This window comes from Salmo trutta, chromosome 4 (genome assembly GCF_901001165.1).
Source record: "Salmo trutta chromosome 4, fSalTru1.1, whole genome shotgun sequence".
In the NCBI taxonomy this organism is placed as follows: Eukaryota; Metazoa; Chordata; class Actinopteri; order Salmoniformes; family Salmonidae; genus Salmo; species Salmo trutta.
Window position 1 is genome coordinate 41,982,439 of NC_042960.1, and position 23,993 is coordinate 42,006,431.

General features: G+C 41.8%; 1 protein-coding gene across 2 annotated transcripts; it reads left to right on the forward strand.

Moving 5' to 3' along the window:
* The first annotated feature begins 853 nt into the window (after positions 1 to 853).
* Positions 854 to 14,082, forward strand: LOC115192369 (GTP-binding protein REM 2). Of its 2 annotated transcripts, XM_029750778.1 has the most exons (6): positions 854 to 1,043; positions 1,354 to 1,407; positions 2,394 to 2,709; positions 2,977 to 3,050; positions 11,937 to 12,114; positions 13,743 to 14,082. In XM_029750778.1, exons 1-6 carry the CDS (start codon positions 1,023 to 1,025, stop codon positions 14,033 to 14,035), a joined length of 936 nt encoding a protein of 311 aa, XP_029606638.1. In that variant the 5' UTR covers positions 854 to 1,022; the 3' UTR covers positions 14,036 to 14,082. The 2 variants fall into 2 exon arrangements, with proteins under 2 accessions (XP_029606638.1, XP_029606640.1); XM_029750780.1 differs by lacking the exon at positions 1,354 to 1,407.
* The last annotated feature ends 9,911 nt before the right edge of the window (positions 14,083 to 23,993 follow it).

Sequence of the window (23,993 nt, forward strand, 5' to 3'; positions counted from 1 at the left end):
TAGCCTGTAATCAAACCCACAAATGCTGATGCTCCAGATACTCAACTAGTCTAAAGAAGGCCAGTTTTATTGCTTCTTTAATCAGAACAACAGTTTTCAGCTGTGAAGCTCATAAATGCAAAATAGTTTTCTAATGATCAATTAGCCTTTTAAAATGATAAACTTGGATTAGCTATCACAACGTGCCATTGGACCACAGGAGTGATGGTTGCTGATAATGGGCCTCTGTACCCTATGTAGATATTCCATAAAAAATCTGCCGTTTCCAGCTACAATAGTCATTTACATCATTAACAATGTCTGCACTGTATTTCTGATCAATTTGATGTTATTTTAATGGATAATCTTTTAAAATGTTCTTTCAAAAACAAGGGAATTTCTAAGTGACCCCAAACTTTTGAACGGTAGTGTGCATTATAAACTTTCATTAGTAGGCTAGATTGTAGCAACCTCATGAGGGCTAGGCTATAGGGAAAATGCAAGTATTATGTAGTAGTCTAAACCTATCGATGTTACATTGAGCTGGGTGAATGGAATATGAATGACCGTCATCCAATATTCTATAATAGAAATAAGGCCATGCTCATAAAAAAAATAAAAAAATCGTCCTCCCTAATCTTAAATGGCACTGACCGCAACTGATGCACAGACACAGACACAGACACACACACACACACACACACACACACACACACACACACACACACACACACACACACACACACACACACACACACAAACGCACACGCACGCACACAAAAGGCAATGCATGGTAGAGTTATTGGAGAAAAAAAAGATTCTGCTGCGCCCTAGTGGCGAAATGTAAACCTATTACTGTAACTATCCTGGAGCATCCAAAAGGTAATTTAGAGCGGAGTAAAATTTGCTTCTTCTTTCGCATGAACTTTTCTCTACACGGAAGATGTATTCGACGCAGATGTAGGTCAAGAGCTTAAATACATTCTGTCTAAGAAAATGAAAACCTGACAACGACCATTACACGTCATGTAATTGAGTCATAAATGCAGAGGAGCGAGAATTGGGTAAGACACTGCAGGAGGACCGAATTTACTGTATAGGAGAGAGCACACTGTGGTGGAGAGAAAGGTGTTTTCAGTTGCCTATGAAGCAGAGTCTGTGCGTGCGTGTAGTGTTTGTGATTGCGCATGAGAGAGAGAGAGAGAGAGAGAGAGAGAGAGAGAGAGAGAGAGAGAGAGAGAGAGAGAGAGAGAGACACAACCGTTTTTGGTGTGGCTTGAGGTAGAGAGCGCGTGAGTAAGAAGAGTGTGAGGGCGGGAAAACACTCGGGATTCCTTAAAAGTCGATTTCCGACTGGTGCATTTCAAGTTGCAGATGCTGACAGATGCGCTCAAAGACAGTATCAGTATCGAGGAAACACTGGTGAAGGTAGGCGAGGATGTTTAAAGAGAATGTGCTGGGCAGCCACCATGTACCTTTTTAACAGTTTATATGGATGTAAATATGTCATTACCTAACGGTTGCCTCACAAGACATCTGTCAAGAACGTCTATCGCTTGCACGCGTTGTGACAGGATGCGGGAAGTGCTGATGACATAACAGAAGGGCTCTAATTGATTTTGTTTATTCTTTGCGCATCAAATGTAACTGACATCAAATTGTTCATGGGCAGGAGGCCATTCAGTTCTTAAGGGTTCTCTGCGTCTCATTGTGTGTGTGTGTGTGTGAGCGTGTGTGCTTGTGTGAGAGAGAAAGAGACAGACATAAATCGAGAGATGAAGCTAGAAAGGGAGATGGAGAGATTATAGAGGGGATAGAGAGAGGCAAAAGCAGTGTAGATATTAATAATGAGGGTGATAGACACAGAGTGAGATAATGTAATGTATGTGACTAGGGCTTTCTATTTCAGATCACACTAAAAGTGATGACATGTCAGGCACAGAGTGACTAGCCCACTGTCTATTACAGTCAAATTGGTTCAAGTTTTCCTGGAGACAGCTGAGGATGAGGTAGTATGCTAGGTAGCGCAGCATTGCACATGGAAGCCACATCACAATCCTTGCTATCTGTACAATTGTATGTGTGCATGATAAGCTGCTACAGAGTGTGGAATGCTGATGGGAAAGTGGACTCAAAGTCAGAGCCTGGTTGGTCCATGTTATATGGGAATTTATAAACTGGGTGGTTTGAGCCCTGAATGCTGATTGGCTGAAAGCCATGGGTAAATCAAAAAAGTACTTTTTACTGTTCTAGTTATGTTGGTAACCATTTTATAATAGCAATAATGCACTCCGCTTTGCATCGTGCATAAGAACAGCCCTTAGCCGTGGTACAGTATATTGGCCATATACCACACCCTCTCGGGCATTGTTGCTTAAATATTGTGTATATTTATTTATTTGTCTCTGTTTTAGTGTGATAGTATGACTCTGTCCAGTGCCCCGCCTTTACGCAGAGGAAGTACCCCACTGCCAATCAAACACCAGCTCAGACGGGAAGAAGCAGTTCATGATGATTGTGATTGGACATCAGGGTTGGCTGGACCTTCTCCTCCTCCAATCAGTTTCAGCCTGGTGAAGGATGAGACCATCACCTCAGTGGTAGAGGGGAGACCCCCCTCTGAAGGACCCTTTCGAATTGCCCTGCTGGGTCAGAATGGGGTGGGCAAGTCATGCCTTGCTATCGCCTTGGCTGGGGATTTGGATCGAACTGCATCTGTGGATTCTGAAGGTGCATTGGTGTTTGGATGTTGACAAAAATATATGAAAGAAATATCTGCTTGTGACCCGTCTAGTTTTCCTTCAGACGGACCCCTGTTTTTACAAAAATTGGCCTATGATACTAACAGGTTAAATGTGTGCCGGGAAAAACAAAATGTAGTATGTCTTGTAAAAAAAAAACACATTTTGTATGTCTTGTAAAAAAATAAATAAGCTGATAACCTTATTTCCACCATCTCCCACCTGAGACTTGCCTGATATACTCTCTCTCCCTCAGGGGAGGGTTATGTGCACACTGTTACCGTGGACGACGAGGACTGCACCATCCTTATCTACGACAACTGGAGGCAGGTGAGCCTAACAGCACGCCTGTGGTCGCACTCTACCCCAGCCTTCTCTCTCCCACTCCTTACCCTTTGTCTTTCCTCATGGACTAACTGTTAATGTGGGAGTTTCCCCTGTGGGCCTCTGTTATTGACTGGCTTGGAAGCTTCTTATCATGTTATTTTCCACAGGTTTACCCCTGTTGCCCTGGGTATTCTTCAAACGTGTTCATGGATGTGTAAGGGAGGGAGCTGCTCACTGAGCAGATGTACAGTACTGGGGACATATTCTCCTTCTGCTGTTCCTGACCCAGCTGGGGGTTGGGTATTGTAGTAGCTCTCCAGTCTGAAATAACAAGATTTTGTGAATTTGGGTCTTTCCTTTTTGTTGACCTTACATGGATGTATTTTATTGCGTTTCTGTTTATCTAATTGCATCACTGACGTTGTTCTCTGGTTGTCTTGTGTGAGAGACCAAGATATATTGGTGATGCTGCTCTGTCTATTATGTTCAGTAGAATATGAGTTAGCCTTTTGATGTAGTCCAGTCTCAAGAGTGAAATCTTAAATTCAGATTTTAGAATTCCAATTTAGCTTTTCTCACTGAGTGTCCCTGAATCATTTTCAGTGACTTATGAACGATTCAGTCGAAGGGCATCCAGTGTGTGTGTGTGTGTGTGTGTGATTGTATTCTCTGCGTGTGTCATCAGTAATTGACGTTGTTCCCAGTTGGTGTGGTATGGTAATTTGTCTCTAGGCAGTGGGGAATCATAGAATGAAAGAGCACAGGGCTCCACTCTCAGTCTTGACTGCTGCAGGCAGCACATTTTCACTGCATACCACCAGAATAATATGCAATCATTTGTTTGAAATGTTGAAAAAACACAATCACACGGTCAGGGCCAGAAGGTTGAAGGTTCGCCGACCACCACGGACAAGCTCACTCTCCCTGCCTGTTTCATTACACTACGATCAGTGCCAGCTGCAGACAATGATCAGCTAGGGAGGAATCTGATTTTCAACATTTTGATATTGATATTTATAATTATATAGATATAAGCAACACATTTTCTACCAACAGGTTTCTGTGACAATGCACCACACAACCAATAAACAAAGCATACCGACTTCGGGCACTTCAATATCATGGTTTGCGTTTTCAACGCCACAATAAATAGACTATGTCAATCTCGACAAACAGAAAATACATCCCTCCCTACCATGTCGGCCTACCAAGTATCGAAGGTTTGGCTTGACAATCTCCGAATGTCATTCAACTTTTTGGTGTTCTGTAATAGATGTCACTTTTCAATCATCAAATGGTCGCTGCACAGTTTGGATTGATTGATTTTATTTATCAGTAAAAAAAAAAAAACATAAATATATATACACACAGTACAAAGATTTTTTAAAGTGACCGGGATTGCATAATAAAGTCGGGGACTTGTTTCCAGTATGGTCCATATTTTGTACATGTATAAATATATATATACACAATTACATATACAGTATACAAACACATTACAGAGATACAGAGAATTTTTTTTTATACTGTTCACACATTAGCCAGCTTTTGGCATTTTTTAAAAAGTGGTTATGGTTGGTATGGCTCTGAGTTGCTGTGGTAGTTAAAATGTGTTCTTACCAGATAGACTCTTATATTTAAAACAATGAATATTAGTGTCTCTGGCTCTGGTATTACGCTGGTGGACATCTTTAATAAATGAAAAATTGTTGGATAGGTACCTGGGGACTGAGGCCGTAATAATTATGTGGACCAGACTAAGCCTAGCTGCTTAAAATGCTCAACCTCCAGATGAGTATGAGTGGGGAGTTTAAGTAAAATTCTTACAAGCTTGTTTGGCTGGTAGCTTATTGTTTAGATGTTTGGGGCTGCTGGTGAACCATGATGTGCAGGCATAATCAAAGTGGCACTGGACTAGTGCAGTCTTTAGGGTGTCTATCAGTGGAGGCTCCTCCTGAGTGAATTTCATTTTTTTTTTAATGGTTGAACATTAAAAAAATTATCATTTTTAGATAAAACTATTCTAAATATATTCACATGTCACCAAATAATTGATTAAAACACACTGTTTTGCAATGAAGGTCTACAGTAGCCTCAGATGCACTGAGCCACTATGGTGTAGCCGGAGGACAGCTAGCTTATGTCCTCCTCTTGGTACATTTACTTCAATACAAAACCTAGGAGGCTCATGGTTCTCACCCCCTTCCATAGATAGAATTATGACAACTTCTGCAGGACATCCTCCAACCTAACAGAGCTCTTGCAGCATGAACTGACATGTTGTCCACCCAATCAAAGGATCAGAGAATGAATCTACTATTGAAAGCATAAGCTACAGCTAGCTAGCACTGTAGTGCATAAAATGTGGTAGTTGACTCAAAGAGAGAGAAAGACAATAGTTTAACAGTTTTGAACAAATTCATTTCTTCCAAAGTTAAGGAGAAGCAAGCGAGAGAGGGGGAGAGAGAGAGAGAGAAAGATAGCTATATTTCGTAGTAGATTTTGTTACACTTTCACTTACTTAGCTAGTGTCAAATGCAGCTAGCTAGTTTAGCATACACCCAGCTCAAACAGAGAGGAATGCTATGTTAGCTAGAGGGCTATGTCCATCCAACACTGGAACTCTTCCATAAGCTTTTGGCTTTATTAATTTATAGCCACCTGGGCCCGCCGATGTAACCGCTAAACTGACTACACTGTACTGCATGATTGTAGTGGGTTTACTAACGCCTTAGTTCTAGTAGCTAAGCCTATGTTGACTATGACGTGACAACGATGTAGGCTGTGTGTAGCAGTTAGCAGTCATGATACGAAGGTTTGGCATGGAAAGGTTTTTTCACCTGGTCACTGACAGCTGATGTGTTCGGCACTGAAGTCCACAAGCGAAGGAAAATAGTGAGAGGAGAGTGCATAGATAGATGCACGAAGGAATGATATATACAACAAGCTGTTTGTATGTGCCTGGTATGAAAATGAGCTGTGTTTGAGTGTGATCAGGGGTGTATTCATTGCGCCAATTCTGTTGAAAAACGTTTCTTAACCGGAAGCAAACGGAACAAAACGGGGATAAACAACTGAATTTGTCCAGTAGAAACTCTCGTTTGCAACTGTTGGACTGATGATTACACAATAGATCAGCTAGATGCAGGCAAGAGTGTGCAAGGCGGTATTGAATGTGTCACTGTCTAACTGCTTGATTACTCATAATTCTCTCGACCTGTGCACCTACTTTGTAAACTTTCATTCATAGGCTAGGTTGTAGCAACCTCATGATGAGTTCAGGGAACATTTGAGTATCACGTAGTAGCCTAAACCTATCGATGTTACATTGAGCTGGGTGAATGGAATATGAATGCCAGTCATCCAGTATGCTGTAATATAAATAAGGCCATGTTCATAAAACATTTTTATCATCCTCCCTCATCTTAAACGGCACCGACCGCCACTGGTGTCTATAGCTAGGTTTTCATCCAATTAGTGACAGAGTTTCATGTGAATAGTCTAAAATCTGCAAATAACTTTTGCAGTTAAATTCCCATGTACCGAATAAAAAAAGAAAAGTTCAATGGGTTTACAACTCTAGTGCCTACTGATGGTTTTGTCACAATTCTTTTTTTTTTTTGGTATAGTGAATGTGCCCACTTTAGCCAAGAGCTCGCAGATACAGTGTGGGAATAGCCTACATGATAAGATTATTATGGACAAAAGTGTGAGATTATTTGTCAAACGGCAGCCAAGCATCGATCATCATGTCACCCGAATAAGACTCTCAATATTTATTGAAAGGAGCATCAAGCTCATCACTGTGCACTTTCACCACCCTGTGAAGTTCATCATAACTTATTTCATCTGTAGCCTAACTGCATGTTTTCCCATGATGTCGTGCTATTTTTTTGCCCGACGTACTTTAATGGCATTAATAGGTTGGATAGAAACCTGGTTAATGTCAAGCCATTTTGAGGATGCTGGAATTATATTTTTGACGAACGTGCACATACCTACAGGAGACTTTTTGAAGTAGCTTAATCATATTTAAACATTGTGACTGCTTGTGTTTATGCCAAATATAAAAGGTAATACATTTAAAAAGTTAAATGACAAATATTTAATCTATATTGAAGCATTAGGTTCTAGGTGCTCCAGGACTAGCCGCTCGAATTGGAGAGGAGGCAGAGCCTGCTTTAAGCTTTCCTGAATAACTGGGCCTGCCTGGAGCACATGTGGCCACATTATTATAGGACGACTTGGGAGAATGATGATCTGCAACAGACAGCGTATCTCTAGAATGTTGTGCTCACTTAAAAACAATAATGCAATTATTCATTGCATTGTGGTGTTGTAGGCTAGTCTAGGTAGGATAATTATATTGTCCCTAAACAAGATCAAAAGGGAAGCTTTTTGAGCTGCGTGTCTCGTCTTCAAGTTTCAAGTTTTAATGTCACATACACAAGTACAGTGAAATGCCTTTCTTGCAAACTCAAAACCCAACAATGCAATAATCAATAGCAATGTATTACTACAAAAAAAACACACACAAGAAATAAGAATAGGAAATATGAATTGCATAATAAAGTAAGTAAGTAAGCATACTATATACAGGAAATATTTAAAAAGTCAGATCCAATACCATATTTACATGTGCAGGGATACTGGAGTGATGGAGGTAGATATGTATAGGAGTAAGGGGACTAGGCAACAGGATAAACAGAATAGCAGCAGCTTGCATGTGAGTGGTTGTGCAGGTGTGTACAGTCAGTATAAATGTATGTGCCTATTATGTGTGAGTGAGCAAATTATGGAGTGATTGTTTGTGTGTGAAGTGTGTAGTGTATGTAGTGTGCATAGAGACAAATATTGAAATAAAATGTAAATAAAGATATAAGGTAAACTCAGTCCATGTAGCTATTTTGTTAGCTTTTTATCGGTCATATTGCTTGGGGATAGAAGCTGTTCAAGAGCCTGTTTGTGTTAGACTTGATGCACTGCTACCTCTTGCCGTGCAGCAGCAGAGAAAATAATCTATGGCTTGTGTGGTTGGAGTCTTTGGCGATTTTCCAGGCCTTCTTTTCACACCGCTTGATATAGAGGTCCTGGATGGCAGGGAGCTCGGCCCCAGTGATGTACTGAGCTGTCCGCACAACCCTCTGTAGCGCCATGCGATTGAGGGAGGTGCTATTGCCATACCAAGCAGTGATGCAGCCAGTCAATATGCTCTCAATGGAACAGCTGTAGCACATTTTCAGGATTTGAGGGCCCATGCCAAACCTTTTCAACCTCCTGAGGGGGAAGAGGCACTGTCGCACCTTCTTCATGACTACGTGTGTGTTTGGACCATTTTAAGTCTTTAGTGATTTGGACAATGAGGAACTTGCTCCACTGCTGCCCCGTCGATGTGGATGGGGGCGTGCTCGCCCCCCCCCCCCCTCTCCCTGTAGTCCACGATCAGCTCCTTGGTCTTGCTGACGTTGAGGGAAGGGTTGTTGCTCTGGCACCACACTGCCAGGTTACTGACCTCCCTGTAGGCTGACTCATCATTGCCTAACACCGTCGTTTCGTCAGTGAACTTGATAATGGTGTTGGAGTCGTGTTGGTCACATAGTCGTGGGTGAACAGGGAGTACAGGCGGGGACTAAGCACACACCCCTGTGGGGCCCCTGTGTTCTCTTCACTGTTCTTTCATGTGTAATGTTGCAGCTGGGCTCGCTGCTGCCTATCAGCTACTCATTTTTGTTCTTGTAGATTCGGCAGGTAGCCTAGTGGTTAGAGTGTTGGACTAGTAACCGAAAGGTTGCAAGATTGAATCCCCAAGCTGACAAGGTGAAAATCTGTCGTTCTGCCCCTGAAAAAGGCAGTTAACCCACTGTTACTAGGCTGTCATTGAAAATAAGAATTTGTTCTTTATTGACTTGCCTAGTTAAATGAAGGTTAAAAAAATTATGCAGCTTTTATGTGTGGTAAGGTTTCTAGTTAGCCTATTGCAGATCTGGATAGAGGGCAGGATAGTGTCACGGCTGTCAAAAGGAGAGAACCAAGGTGCAGCGTGTGTGTAGTTCCACATTTTATTTACTCTGTGAAACTATGCAATACAACAAATAACTGAATAGACAAAACAAACCGTGACGCAGAGGAGAAACAAACACTACTCAAAAATAATCACCCACAAAACCCAGAAAGAAAAACCCCTACTTAAGTATGATCTCCAATTAGAGACAACGAGGACCAGCTGCCTCTAATTGGAGATCATCCCAAACAGACCAACATAGAAATACAAAAACTAGAACCTAAGAACATAGAAATAGAACACATAGAATAAACCCCCCTGTCACGCCCTGACCTACTCTACCATAGAAAATAACAGCTTACCATGGTCAGGATGTGACAGATTGAAAGTTAGACTGGTAGAAGATATTGACCTGTGGTGTAGTAAAAGTTAGCATGCGTTGAAGCGTAGTGCATAAGGGAAGTACCAAAACACCTTGATATAGGGGAGGAAGCAGATGAGGACATTTGTCTACAATGGAAGAATTCATATAGTAAGTCCTTCAAAAGAGCGAATATAAACCAGGGAAACCTCCCTCCTCTGTGCCCAATAAAAAAACACACAACCCTCCCCAAAGCAACAAAAAAAGTAAGACAACCCTTCCCTATTTTGGACCACCGCAGTAAAGTTCGAACTGTCCCTAATGTTGCTGCTGACCCTCATTCACAAGGCTCTAAAAATATGCACACTTTAAGACACATAAAAATATGTGTAGCCAAATGTGCCTATCATTTTGAAAACCTGGCAGCAGGGTTAACCGCTTTCTTAATCATAGAAATAACATATACACTACATGACCAAAAGTACGTGGACACCTGCTTGTCAAACATCTCATTCCAAAATGATGGGTATTAATATGGAGTTGGTCCCCCCTTTGCTGCTGTAACAGCCTCCACTCTTCTGGGAAGGATTTCCACTAGCTGTTGGAACATTGCTGTGGGGACTTCAGCCACTAGAGCATTAGTGAGGCCGGGCACTGATGTTAGGCAATTAGGCCTTGTTCGCTGTCAGCCTTCCAATTCATCCCAAAGGTATTCGATGGAGTTGAGGTTAGGGCTCTGTGCAGCCCAGTCAAGTTCTTCCACACCAATCTCGACAAACCATTTCTATATGGACCTTGCTTTCTGCACGGGGCCATTGACTTGCTGAAACAGGAAAGGGCCTTACCCAAACTGTTTCCACAAAGTTGGAAGCACAGAATCATCTATCATGTCATTTTATGCTGTAGCGTTAAGATTTCCCTTCACTGGAACTAAGGGGCCTAGTCCGAACCATGAAAAACAGTCCCAGACCATTATTCCTCCTCCACCATACCATACAGTTGGCACTATGCATTCGAGCAGGTAGTGTTTTCCTGACATCCGCCAAACTCAGATTTGTCCGTCAGACTGCCAGATGGTGAAGCGTGATTCTTCACTCCAGAGAACGCGTTTCCACTGCTCCAGAGTCCAATGGCGGCGAGCTTTACACCACTCCAGCCGACGCTTGGCATTGTGCATGGTGATCTTAGGCTTGTGAGCAGCTGCTCGGCCATGGAATCCCATTTCATGAAGCTCCCAATGAACAGTTCTTGTGCTGACGTTGCTTCCAGAGGCAGTTTCGGAACTCGGTAGTGAGTGTTGCAACCGAGGACAGACGATTTTTATGCACTTCAGCACTCGCCGGTCCCATTCTGTGAGCTTATGTGCCCTACCACTTTGCAGCTGAGCCGTTGTTGCTCCTAGACGTTTCCACTTCACAATAGGAGTACTTACAGTTGACCGGGGCAGATCTAGAAGAGCAGAAATTTGACAAACTGACTTGTTGGAAAGATGGCATCCTGTGACGGTGCCACGTTGAAAGTAACTGAGCTCTTCAGTAAGGTCATTCTGCCATATATTTGTCTAGGGAGATGGCATGACTGTGTGCTCGATTTTATACACCTGTCAGCAACAGGTGTGGCTGAAATAGCCAAATCCACTAATTTGAAGAGGTGTCCACATACTTTTGTATCCCGTAATTTCCGAACTATTGAGCCTACCTGAATATAAGCCGCACCCACTGAATTTAAAAATTATTATTATTTTGAACATAAATAAGCCGCACATGTCTATAAGCCGCAGGTGCCTACCGGTGCAATGAAACAAATTAACTTTACACAGGCTTTAACGAAACACGGCTTGTAACAAAAATAAATAGGCTTTAACGAAACACGGCTTGTAACAAAAATAAATAGGCTTTAACGAAACACGGCTTGTAACAAAAATAAATAGGCTTTAATGAAACACGGCTTGTAACAAAAATAAAACATTTGCAGTAAACAGTAGCCTACCAAGAAATGTCATTGCTCCAGACCAAGCTCCCGTGCAGCAGCTCTATTTCCTTTTCCAACAGCCAGATCAATCGCCTTCAACTTGAAAGCTGCATCATATGCATTTCTCCGTGTCTTTGCCATGATAAGGGTGACAAAATGACTACCGTAATCAGAATGATGGGAAGTTTGACCGCGCTCGATTTAATCTAAACAGTAAACTAAAAAGTTGTTTGACCTTAACCCGTTCGGCAATTTCATTGGTCTAATGAAAGCTTCATGCCGCCAAAAAACTGAGTACGTCAAAGAATGTGTATTTTTTATTTTTTTTTGAAAGCGGGAAAAATCCATATATTAGCCGCGTCATTGTTTAAGCCGCGAGGTTCAAAGCGTGGGAAAAAAGTAGCGGCTTATAGTCCGGAAATTACGGTATATAGTGTAGATTTGGTTGTTCTATACAAGTATGGCCTTTCTTATAAATAGGAGTGTATTCTTATTGAAATTCATACGACAAAATGGAAGGTAAAGTGGTATGATTGTGGTGATCTCTCTCTCTCAGGACCTGTCTGATCTCCAGTGTGAGGTGTGTGTCCTGGTGTTCTCTGTGACGGACAGGCGGAGTTTCCACCGCACCGCCCAACTCCGCCTCCTCCTCAGGGAGACGCAACCGCAAACTCCCATCATCCTCGTGGGCAACAAGAGCGACCTGGTCCGTTCACGTGAGGTCAGCACTCAAGGTGAGGCAGCTTGGCCCTCTCTTTGTTACAGGACTGCGATGGAATGATGTCCCCCATTGTCTCTGCAACCTTAAGATGCTTTGTATAACCTGCACTGTCCCTAAAGATTATCTCTCCCTATACCTTTCCCTTTGCTCCCGCACATTGGCTAACCGGGCTATCTGCATTGTGTCCAAACACCCGCCAACCCCTCTTTTTACGCTATTGCTACTCTCTGTTCATCATATATGCATAGTCACTTTAACCATACCTACATGTACATACTACCTCAATCAGCCTGACTAAAGCATCTGTATATAGCCTTGCTACTGTTATTTTCAAATGTCTTTTTACTGTTGTTTTATTTCTTTACTTACCTACACACACACACATACCTTTTTTTCGCACTATTGGTAAACATTTCACTTTAAGGTCTACAGTTGTTTTATTTGGCGCACGTGACAAATAAACTTTGATTTGATTTGATTTGACCTTTCCCTATAGATTATCTCTCCCTATACCTTTCCCTAAAGATTATCTCTCCCTATACCTTTCCCTAAAGATGATCTCTCCCTATACCTTTCCCTATAGATTATCTCTCCCTATAGATGCTCTATCCTCTCATTGCCTTATTCCTGCCTGCTATCTCCACCCTGTGTGTTGTCAGGTTGAGTTCTCTACTGTATCTCTGCAGGGTACTGCTGTGGGGGGAGATTTACAGGAATACAGACGGAAAGTGGCACAGCGCTTCAGCTGCAGTGCAGTGTGGGAGTATGGGGGGAGGGGATGTGCACGCTGAGAACTGTGCATGAGATACTGAGAACACACACCCTATTCATCTAAACGTACATATCAACTGAGGATATGGCTGTGTGGTGTGTTCAGAAGACCAGCCTGAGCTCGGCTGTTTGGTTCCCTCAACCTATAACACACAAAACTTTTGTTCTTTCAAACTTTCTCCATTTCACCCCCACCCGTCTCCGGGTGATAAGTGTTTCTCCAGAATGCAGCTCTTTAGACCTAGACATTTTTGGATTCAGTGCTATGTAATCTCAGAGCCAAGAGCTTTTGTCTGAGTAGGCCTGAGGCAGAGAGTAAGGCATTCTGATTAATTGCTTTTCACAGGCATCGGTTGAAATCTCCCTCAGGAAAAAAAAAACATTTACCATACCTCTCTACCTCTCTTCAACTCTAATAACAAACACAGTTTTAATTAGGAACAATTAGGGCAATTGCTTCTCACCATCTTTCATCGTCTGGCGTCTCATTCCCGGGATCTCTGTCTTGCACTCTATCTTTAATATGTGCTTTTTACGTCTTTTTAATAAATGCTTTCAATGTGTGTGTGTTTGTCCTGGGAATACTAGTCTGTAATGACACAATAAATCCACAGAGGCAGGGATATTGATATTGTAGTGTATCTGAGGTCAACCAGAGAGGAGCTGGGCTGAGTCACAGGACAATGACATAAGAGGTGCTTTATCATGTAACTAATATGGATGAACCTGTGACACCAGCACATCACTGTGTACCCACCCAAAAATGTTCTCATCCAAAATGTGTTTACCACTGACTACTGTGCTTATGGGTGTCTTTCTTTTTCCCTCATCATCGTCTCCCTTTTTCTCTCTCTCTCTCTCTTCTCTTAGAGGCCCTCACCAGCGCTTCTCTGTTTGACTGTCTATATGTAGAGATGTCAGCCTCTCTGGATCATCGCACGGCAGAGCTCCTGGAGTATGCTGTGAGGTTAGCCAGGGGCCTCAGCCCGGTGCCTCCAGGGGCCTGTGGGCATGACATGGCTGGCGGCCGGGAGAGCATCACCCACCGTGCCAAGCGTTTCCTCACTAGCCTGGTCCCACGCTACCCCCGCGAGAGGGAACGAGACGGGGGCAAGTTCTTTAGACAAAAGTCCCGGTCCTGCCATGACCTGGGTGCCCTGTGATCAGGGATGATGGAAGGGTGGCTAGAAAGAGAGAGGGGTGGCTAGAAAGAGGGGTGGCTAGAAAGAGAGAGGGGTGGCTAGAAAGAGAGGGGTGGCTAGAAAGAGAGAGGGGTGGCTAGAAAGAGAGAGGAGTGGCTAGAAAGAGAGAGGGGTGGCTAGAAAGAGAGGGGTGGCTAGAAAGAGAGAGGGGTGGCTAGAAAGAGAGAGGGGTGGCTAGAAAGAGAGAGGGGTGGCCAGAAAGAGAGAGTTGTGGCTAGAAATTGAGAGGGGTGGCTAGAAAGAGAGCAAGAGGGAAATAAGATGTAAGTAATTGCAAAATAGAGATGGATTCGAAGAGGTAAATTATGGTGATGAGAAAAGTGAGTGTCAGTGTGTGAGTGTAAAAGTGAGTGATGGGAAGAGGATACAGTTGTGGGGGATGACACATGCATAAAGCAGAGAAGAGCAGGAAGAGAGAATGGCATTAAAGAAGAGATGGATGTATCTGGGTTTATTCATGTAAAAATGTTGTACTAGACAACCATAGGTGATAGAAAACCATTCATTAGCTGTTGAACACATGTAAATACAACACAAAGCATCATACTGTAGTGGTGGGATTGATTATCCACTTCTATTCCCATGTGATTTCATTGAGGATCAAATAAAATAGTTATAGAAGTCATGAGAAAGGAAGGTGACTCTTTTTATCTATGTATTTGTCTCTGTGTGTTCTGTTACAGTTGAGAGACTTTATAGTGCAGAAACTTCTCTGAATGCTCTTCGCATTGTAGAAATACAGATAACTGCCTAAATAAAGGAAACACTTGAGTAAATGAGGGATACAAAGTATATTGAAAGCAGTTGCTTCCACACGTATGGTTCCTGAGTTAATTAAGTGATTAACATCCCATCATGCTTAGTGTCATGTATAAACATTTCCAGTTGCCCATTATTTTGGCTACCATGGCTAGAAGGAGATTTTAGTGACTTTGAAAGAGGGGCCTCAAATGAGCGTGGGGGCTTTAAAGGGTGTTTGTGTGTGTGTCTCAGTCACCAGATCTCAACCCATTGAACACTTATAGGATATTCTGGAGCGGCGCCTGAGACAGCGTTTTCCACCACCATTAACAAAACACCAAATTATGGAATTTCTCGTGGAAGAATCCCTCCAGAAGAGTTCCAGACACTTGTAGAATCTATGCCAAGACACATTGCAGCTGCATTGAAGCTGTTCTGGTGCCCTATTAACGCCTTATTATCACACTTTATGTTGGGGTTTCCTTTCTTTTGGCAGTTACCCGTAGGTTTCCAAGACAGGTGCAATAGGGCAGTCAAAGTAGCAGCCCTGATATTACATAGTTTTGATTATTTTCGTGAGCTCTTCACTTGCTTTTTTGAGTATACAGACAATCTTGTATCCATGGGGATACAGAGAAGGGGTAGAGAAAGGGCCAGAGAGAGAGACAGAGCGAGACTGAACTTAGAGAGGGCATAAGAGAGAAGGAGGGAGGGGATGGAGAATGCAGCCAGGATTTATTGTATGTAGAGTTATCGTTGCCAGGTTACTGTTGTCAAGGAGACCTATAATCTTTGTGCCATATGCATTTGTGTTCAACATTTTCCCATACAAAATTGGGGTACACTTGAAAGGGAGTGAATGAGATTTCCGAATGTGTTTACGTTTATTGTTGAGAGGAGGACTTTGTCAGATATCAGTATCCCACAACATCACTCTACCACCCTTTACTCCACTCTCCTTTCACTCCCACTCACACCCACACTATTGAAGAGCAAGCATTGAAACAGAGTATATCATCATGGGTCATCATATCATTTTCATGGACCTCATCAAAGAGAAGTGGAGAACACTGCTGTAATCAGGGAGAAACAGATTTGGAAAAAATCGGTGGCATGAAATAATCTTTTCACTGTGACTCATTCCCCTGGATCCAAACCCCTGGCTCCAAACCCTTGGCTGGGAGCAGTGGGGGTGGATAATGGATACTGGCAATAGTGGAAAAAGTACCCAATTGTCATACTTTAGTAAAAGTAAAGATATCTTAACAGAAAATGACTCCAGTAAAAGTTCACCCAGTAAAAGACTGCTTGAGAAAAAAGTTTGAAAGTATTTGGTTTTAAATATACTTAAGTATCAAAAGTAAATGTAATTGCAAAAATATACTTAAGTATCAAAAATAAAAGTACAATTATTAAAAAAAAAATTTTTTATTAAGGATAGCCAGGGGCAAGCTCCGACACTCAGACATCATCTACAAACGAAGCATTTGTGTTTAGTGAATCTGCCAGATCAGAGGCAGTAGGAATGACCAAAGATGTTTTCTTGTTAAGTGCATGAATGGGATAATTTTCCTGTCCTGCTAAGCATTCAAAATGTAATGATTACTTTTCGGTGTCAGGAAAAATGTATAGAGTAAAAAGTACATTATTTTCATTAGGAATGTAGTGAAGTAAAAGTAAAAGTTGTAAATATGAATAGTAAAGTAAAGTATAGATACCCAAAAAACGACTTAAGTAGTACTTTAAAGTATTTTTACTTTAGTACTTTACATCACTGGATACTGGAACATAGGCAGATAACACACTGAACCAGCATACTGTTTTGTCTTACAATGGTACCATTTTTACTCAAGACTAATATAAATAAAAAACAACCACTGCAGATATGTTGTGTGATGAAGCTGGCCGATACATAACAAGGTTTCGAATCAAAGTGTGGAACAGTCCAAATTGGAGATCAAAACAATTACATTACTCCACAACCAAGCTCTTAATCAAGGACCTGAATTCATACTGTCCAGTCTCACTTTACCCTGTAGGTTATTGCAGGGCCATAGGCCTTAAAAGCGAAACTGTGCATCGATGTGACATTTTGAGAAATAGCCTATCCTGTGAACGTGTCTGAAAGCTGCTACATTTCATAAAAAGAGAGAGGCTTCTGAAGAATGGCCAGATACCGGTGCTGTAACCTTCTTGTGGTTAGTGAGGTCCAGCCTACACTCTGGTGTAAGACACAATGGTGGGTGAGACCCATTAGAAATAAAAGAGCACATATGATAAACTGTGAAGATTGAATATGTAATGTGGAAGTAGCAGCATGCATATGCAATACATTACATTGCCAAAGTCTATCATAGGAAGGTGGCTTGTACAAGTATTTTCTTAATTTAATATGAGAAACAATATCGAAAAAGACAGTTTGTCATCTAATCATTGTACATGCTGCAAGCCACCGCTGAGTCACCAAGCAAGAAATTCAGTCACTTGACAAAGTCACTGCCCAACTGCCCACACATCTGAAAATAACTGTCTAGTTGTCATAAACATTACAGTCAACTCAGATAAATGCCAAATTTCAATCACATCTAATAATATAAAGTGATTTCCCCTTACAAATGTGTTTTTATCATAAACGGACCACTCCATAGTAACAACTGAAGTCAGTTAAATATTTAAGTGATAATGCCCTCGAAGCCGGTGTTTGGAATGGATTCGGTCTGTAGCAAAATTTGAAATTGTGTTTTTTGCATTGGATAAAAGCAGAGACACAGAGTTACAAAATGGTATATCATATACTGCATTTCAGGAACAATGGGGAAGTATTTCTGCTTTGAAAGTTGATCAACTTGTAACCTCACTTTTGAGAAAATGACCTTTGAATGTTTTGGTACCTACTAGAGAGCTCTTCGTTGTCTACACCCATTCAGCATCGTTCACACCCTCTTAAGCTTTAGCCGCCACCCAAACTCTGACCATTTCACTTACCCTAGCAGAGCTGGTTAGGCTGTTTTCATGTTATCCAGAGCTTTGGTGACTGTAACTGTGCTGCTGGCTGTAACTATAAATACCTAGGTGTCTGGCTAGACTGTAAACTCTCCTTCCAGACTCACATTAAGCATCTCCAATACAAAGTTAAATCTAGAATCAGCTTCCTATTTCGCAACAAAACCTCTTTCACTCATGCTGCCAAACATACCCTCGTAATACTGACTATCCTACCGATCTTTGACTTCGGTGATGTCATTTACAAAATAGCCTCCAACACTCCACTCAGCAGATTGGATGCAGTCTATCACAGTGCCATCCGTTTTGTCACCAAAGCCCCATATACTACCCACCACTGCGACCTGTATGCTCTCGTTGGCTGGTCCTCGCTACATATTCGGCGCCAAACCCACTGGCTCCAGGTCATCTATAAGTCTTTGCTAGGTAAAGCTCCGCCTTATCTCAGCTCAATGGTCACTATAGCAACACCCACCCATAGCACGCGCTCCAGCAGGTATATCTCACTGGTCATCCCCAAAGTCAACACCTCCTTTGGCCTCCTTTCCTTCCAGTTCTCTGCTGCCAATGACTGGAACGAATTGCAAAAATCACTGAAGTTGTAGACTTATATCTCCCTCAATAACTTTAAGCGTCAGCTGTCAGAGCAGCTTACCAATCGCTGCAGCTGTACACAGCCCATCTGTAAATAGCCCATCCAACCAACTACCTACCTCATCCCCATATTTGTTTTTGTTTTTCTGCTCTTCTGCACACCAGTATTTCTACTTGCACATCCTCATCTGCACATATATCACTCCTGTGTAAATTGCTAAACTGTAATTACTTTGCCACTATTGTCCTATTTATTGCCTTACCTCCTTACTTAATTTTGCACATACTGTATACAGATTTTTCTATTGTGTTATTGGCTGTATGTTTGTTTATTCCATGTGTAACTCTGTGTTGTTGTTTTTGTTGCATTGCTTTGCTTTATCTTGGCCAGGTCGCAGTTGTAAATGAGAACTTGTTCTCAACTGGCCTACCTGGTTAAATAAAGGTGAAATAAAAAATAAAATAAAAATAACAAGTGCACTGAGAGTCGGGACGAAAGTTCAGGGAGTGAGTGTTATAATAAATAAATGCAACTAAATACAAAACAAGAAACACAAACAATGCAGACATGACACTGGAACAGAAACAATAATGCCTGGGGAAGGAACCAAAGGGAGTGACATTTATAGGGAAGATAATCAGGGAAGTGATGGAGTCCAGGTGAGTCTGATGATGCGAGGTGCGCGTAACGATGGAGACAAGTGTGCTCCATAACGAGCAGCCTGGTGACCTAGAGGCCAGAGAGGGAGCACACGTGACATTGTCAAAAATGTAATCACGTTTTTTTGCCAACGTTTACTGACACCAGCCATATTCAACGGGTGTTGAGCGTTCGTAAATTCATCAGTTATTCTGCGCTCTGGCACACTCAGATGAGAGTGCTCTGAAATTGGAGTAGACGGCCAGACTGAATTTACGAATGCACCCGAAATTGTTACTTGCATTGTGGAGTCTTTTGTTAAGACATGTAGCTAGCTATCTAAAAATGAACAATGATCCTAACTCGTGATGTTACTGCCCTGCATGATATTGGCACGGGTGTTGCTAGGCCCGAGTCGAAGTAGAGGTCTGGCAAACTGTGCCAATATATCCTCCAAACACGCTTCGAAGGCATTATCACTTTTATACAACGTGTACCAACATATTAAAATAACGAGTGACATTTTCATTAAAAACGTTATATTATTGATTAATTTATTCATGCTATTTCATCTTTCCACAAGATATAGACCTGACACAAATCTAGGGTTGCTACCCAAGCCGGCTGGTGGTTCGTTCTATCCGTTTGGTTGCCAGAGACGCGACCTAATCGTTCAGTCTTTTTGTTCTGTATCTATGGACACGACCCAGACGTTCGTTCTAAATGTTCCATTGCCATAGTGGCTGGCAATGTTCGTATCCCTTGCTTGCTAGCTAGCCAACTATGGCTAACTTACTGGAAAGACTGCAAACTAGCTGCACTTTGCTGTTTCGTTTGACATTTTTTCAATTGACATTTCTTTGAATACAGTGCCTTCGGAAAGTATTCAGACCCCTTGACATTTTGTTACTTTACAGCCTTACTCTAAAATAGATTTTTTTTAAATGTCTTCATCAATTTACACACAATAGCCCTTAATGACAAAGCAAAAACAAGTTTTTAGAAATGTTTGCTAATTTATACAAATATATATTTTTTTAAATCACATTTACATAAGTATTCAGACCCTTTACTCTGCACTTTCTTGAAGCACTTTTGGCAGCGATTACAGCATCGAGTCTTCTTGGGTATGACGCTACAAGCTTGGCACAGCTGTATTTGGGGAGTTTCTCCCATTCTTCTCTGCAGATGCTCTCAAACTCTGTCAGGTTGGATGGGGAGCGTTGCTGCACAGCTATTTTCAGGTCTCTCCAGAGATATTTGATCGGGTACAAGTCCGAGCTCTGGTTGGGCCACTCAAGGACATTCAGAGACATGTCCCGAAGCCACTCCTGAGTTGTCTTGGCTGTGTGTTTAGAGTCGTTGTCCTGTTGGAAGTTGAACCTTCACCCCAATCTAAGGTCCTGAGTGCTCTGGAGCAGGTTTTCATTAAGGATCTCTCTATACTTTGCTCGGTTCATCTTTCCCTCAATCCTGATTAGTCTCCCAGTCCCTGCCGCTGAAAAACATAACCACAGCATGATGCTGCCACCACCATGCTTCACCGTAGGGATGGTGCCAGGTTTCCTCCAGACGTGACGCTTGGCATTCAGGCCAAAGAGTTCAATCTTGGTTTCATTAGACCAGAAAATCTTGTTTTTCAAGGTCTGAGAGTCTTTAGGTGCATTTTTGCAAACTCCAAGCGGGCTGTCATCTGCCTTTTATTGAAGAGTAGCTTCCATCTGTCCACTCTACCATAAAGGCCTAATTGGTGGAGTGCTGCAGAGATGGTTGTCCTTCTAGAAGATTCTCCCATCTCCACAGAAGAACTCTGGAGCTCTGTCAGAGTGACCATCTGGTTCTTGGTCACCACCTCTTGGTGGTTCCAAACTTCTCCATTTAAGAATGATGGAGGCCACTGTGTTCTTGGGGACCTTCAATGCTGCAGACATGTTTTGGTACCCTTCCCCAGATCTGTGCCTCGACACAATCCTGTCTCGGAGCTCTACGGACAATTCCTTCGACCTCATGGCTTGGTTTTTGCTCTGACATGCACTGTCATCTGTGGGACCTTTTATAGACAGTTTTGTGCCTTTCAAAATCATGTCCAATCAATTGAATTTACCACAGGTGGACTCCAATCAAGTTGTAGAAACAGGATGCACCTGAGCTCAACTTGAAGTCTCATAGCAAAAGGTCTGAATACCTATGTAAATTCTTTTATTCTGTTTTTTATTTTTTATACATTTGCAAAAATGTCTAACAACCTGTTTTTGCTTTGTCATTATGGGCTATTGTGTGTAGATTGCTGAGGAACATTTTTTACTTATAAAATTGACTCCGTCCCGAAGGCACTGTATATCCATAAAAATGATGCCAGCTGTTTCATGATTTCGACTGGCTGAGAAACGCTGCCTGCCTGTCTGTCTCGTCCCGACTCCCGACACGTTCATTACTATGCGATAGCAGGAGATCGAATTGTAATACTGAAACAATGTTGCAAATGTCGGAGAGACAGACTGCAAGGTTTATACAAATCTCTGCTGTTGAAAACTAAATGTATGTTGTGTATGTTTTGTCATACCCGTGGTATATGGTCTCATAAACTACAGCTTTCAGCCAATCAGCATTCAGGGCTTTAACCACCCAGTTTATAAAGGGAAATAATGCACGCTCTAGAATGACCTTCAAGCCAATCAGAAATGAGTATTCAACAATGTCATGGTATAAGAATATAAGCAATCCTAATGTACAGGACTCAGCGTAAATTTCGGAAACTTTGTCAACAACTTGTTTTTCATGACAGAGTTATATGATGAAGGACAGCAGATGATTTAATCCTTATCAGGACATTGCAGGACTGCTGGTGCAACCTCCCACTGAGCAGACATCAACTGAGAAATCATGGTCACCATCAGTGGTGTAAAGTACTTAAGAAAAAATACTTTAAAGTAATACTTAAGTAGTTTTTTTTTGGTATCTGTACTTTATTTTACTATTTATATTTTTGACAACTTTTACTTTTACTTCACTACATTCCTAAATAAAATAATTTTATTTTTACTCTATACATTTTCCCTGACACCCAAAGTTACATTTTGAATGCTTAGCAGGACAGGAAAAGGGTCAAATTCACACACTTATCAGGAGAACATCCCTTGTCCTCCCTCCTACCTCTGATCTGGCAGGCTCACTAAACACACATGCTTTGTTTGTAAATTATGTTGTGTGTTGGAGTGTGCCCCTGGCTTTCCGTAAATACAAAAAACAAGAAAATGGCGCAATCTGGTTTTCTTAATGTAGGCAATTTGAAATGATATATATTAAGTATATTTTAGCAATTGCATTTACTTTTGATACTTAAGTATATTTAAAATCAAATACTTTTAGACTTTTACTGAAGTACTATTTTACTGGGTGACTCACTTTTACTTGAATAATTTTCTTTTAAGGTATCTTTACTTTTACTCAAATATGACAATTGGGTACTTTTCCCACCATTAGTCACAATATAAGCTGCAGCTTTACCAGACAGACCAAATCCTAGTGCCTTGGCCCTTGTTCAAGCTGACAGACCAGCAGGCAATGGTTGGTTTTGCAGCGGGCCTTAGTCAGAGTTCGGGCTAACAGCCTTGTTTCTCAGGTACACAGTAGAGGAAGAAAGTGATTCATATAAGCGTAGTGATATGTCCAGGTAGAGCTCCTGAGCCACACTCCGAACCACCTCTTCAATTCTCCATCAGATTCTGAATCCCACCAGGTAAGTTGTCTTCTTCCCATTGTCCTATCATCCAGATGTGTTTTCTCTATTCGTCTTTTCGCCCCGCTCTCCCTCTATATACAGTTGAAGTCGGAAGTTTACATACACTTACGTTGGAGTCATTAAAACTCGTTTTTCAACCACTCCACAAATTTCTTGTTAACAAACTATAGTTTTGGCAAGTCGGTTAGGACATCTATTTTGTGCATGACACAAGTCATTTTTCCAACAATTGTTTAAAGACAGATTATTTCACTTATAATTCACTGTATCACAATTCCAGTGGGTCAGAAGTTTACATACACTAAGTTGACTGTGCCTTTAAACAGGTTGGGAAATTCCAGAAAATTATGTCATGGCTTTAGAAGATTCTGATTGACAATTGTCAATTGAAGGTGTACCTGTGGATGTATTTCAAGGCCTACCTTCAAACTCTGTGCCTCTTCGCTTGACATCTTGGGAAAATCAAAAGAAATCAGCCAAGACCTCAGAAAAAAAATTGTAGGTAGCACATTCATCTGTACAAACAATAGTACGCAAGTATAAACACCATGGGACCCCGCAGCTGTCATACCGCTCAGGAAGGAGATGCGTTCTGTCTCCTAGAGATTAACGTACTTTGGTGCGAAAAGTGCAAATCAATCCCAGAACAACAGCAAAGGACCGTGTGAAGATGCTGGAGGAAACGGGTACAAAAGTATCTATATCCACAGTAAAACGAGTCCTATATCGACATAACCTAAAAGGCCGCTCAGCAAGGAAGAAGCTACTGCTCCAAAACGGCTATAAAAAAGCCAGACTACGGTTTGCACCTGCACATGGAGACAAAGATCGTACTTTTTGGAGAAATGTCCTCTGGTCTGATGAAACAAAAATAGAACTGTGTGGCCATAATGACCATCATTATGTTTGGAGGAAAAGGGGGAGGGTTGCAAGCCGAAGAACACCATTCCAACCGTGAAGCACAGGGGTGGCAGCATCATGTTGTGGGGGTGCTTTGCTGCAGGAGGGACTGGTGCACTTCACAAAATAGATGGCATAATGAGGTAGGAAAATTATGTGGCTATATTGAAGCAACATCTCAAGACATCAGTCAGGAAGTTAAAACTTGGTCGCAAATGGGTCTTCCAAATGGACAATGACCCCAAGCATACTTCCAAAGTTGTGGACTACAAAGTCAAGGTATTGAAGTGGCCATCACA

Excerpts from the sequence above, each read along its gene's own strand:
- LOC115192369 (XM_029750778.1), top strand. The coding sequence starts at position 1,023 with ATGCAGAGGAGCGAGAATTGG. Across the intron at positions 1,408-2,393 it reads TCGAGGAAACACTGGTGAAG|TGTGATAGTATGACTCTGTC; the intron begins GTAGGCGAGGAT and ends TCTCTGTTTTAG. Across the intron at positions 2,710-2,976 it reads TGCATCTGTGGATTCTGAAG|GGGAGGGTTATGTGCACACT; the intron begins GTGCATTGGTGT and ends TCTCTCCCTCAG.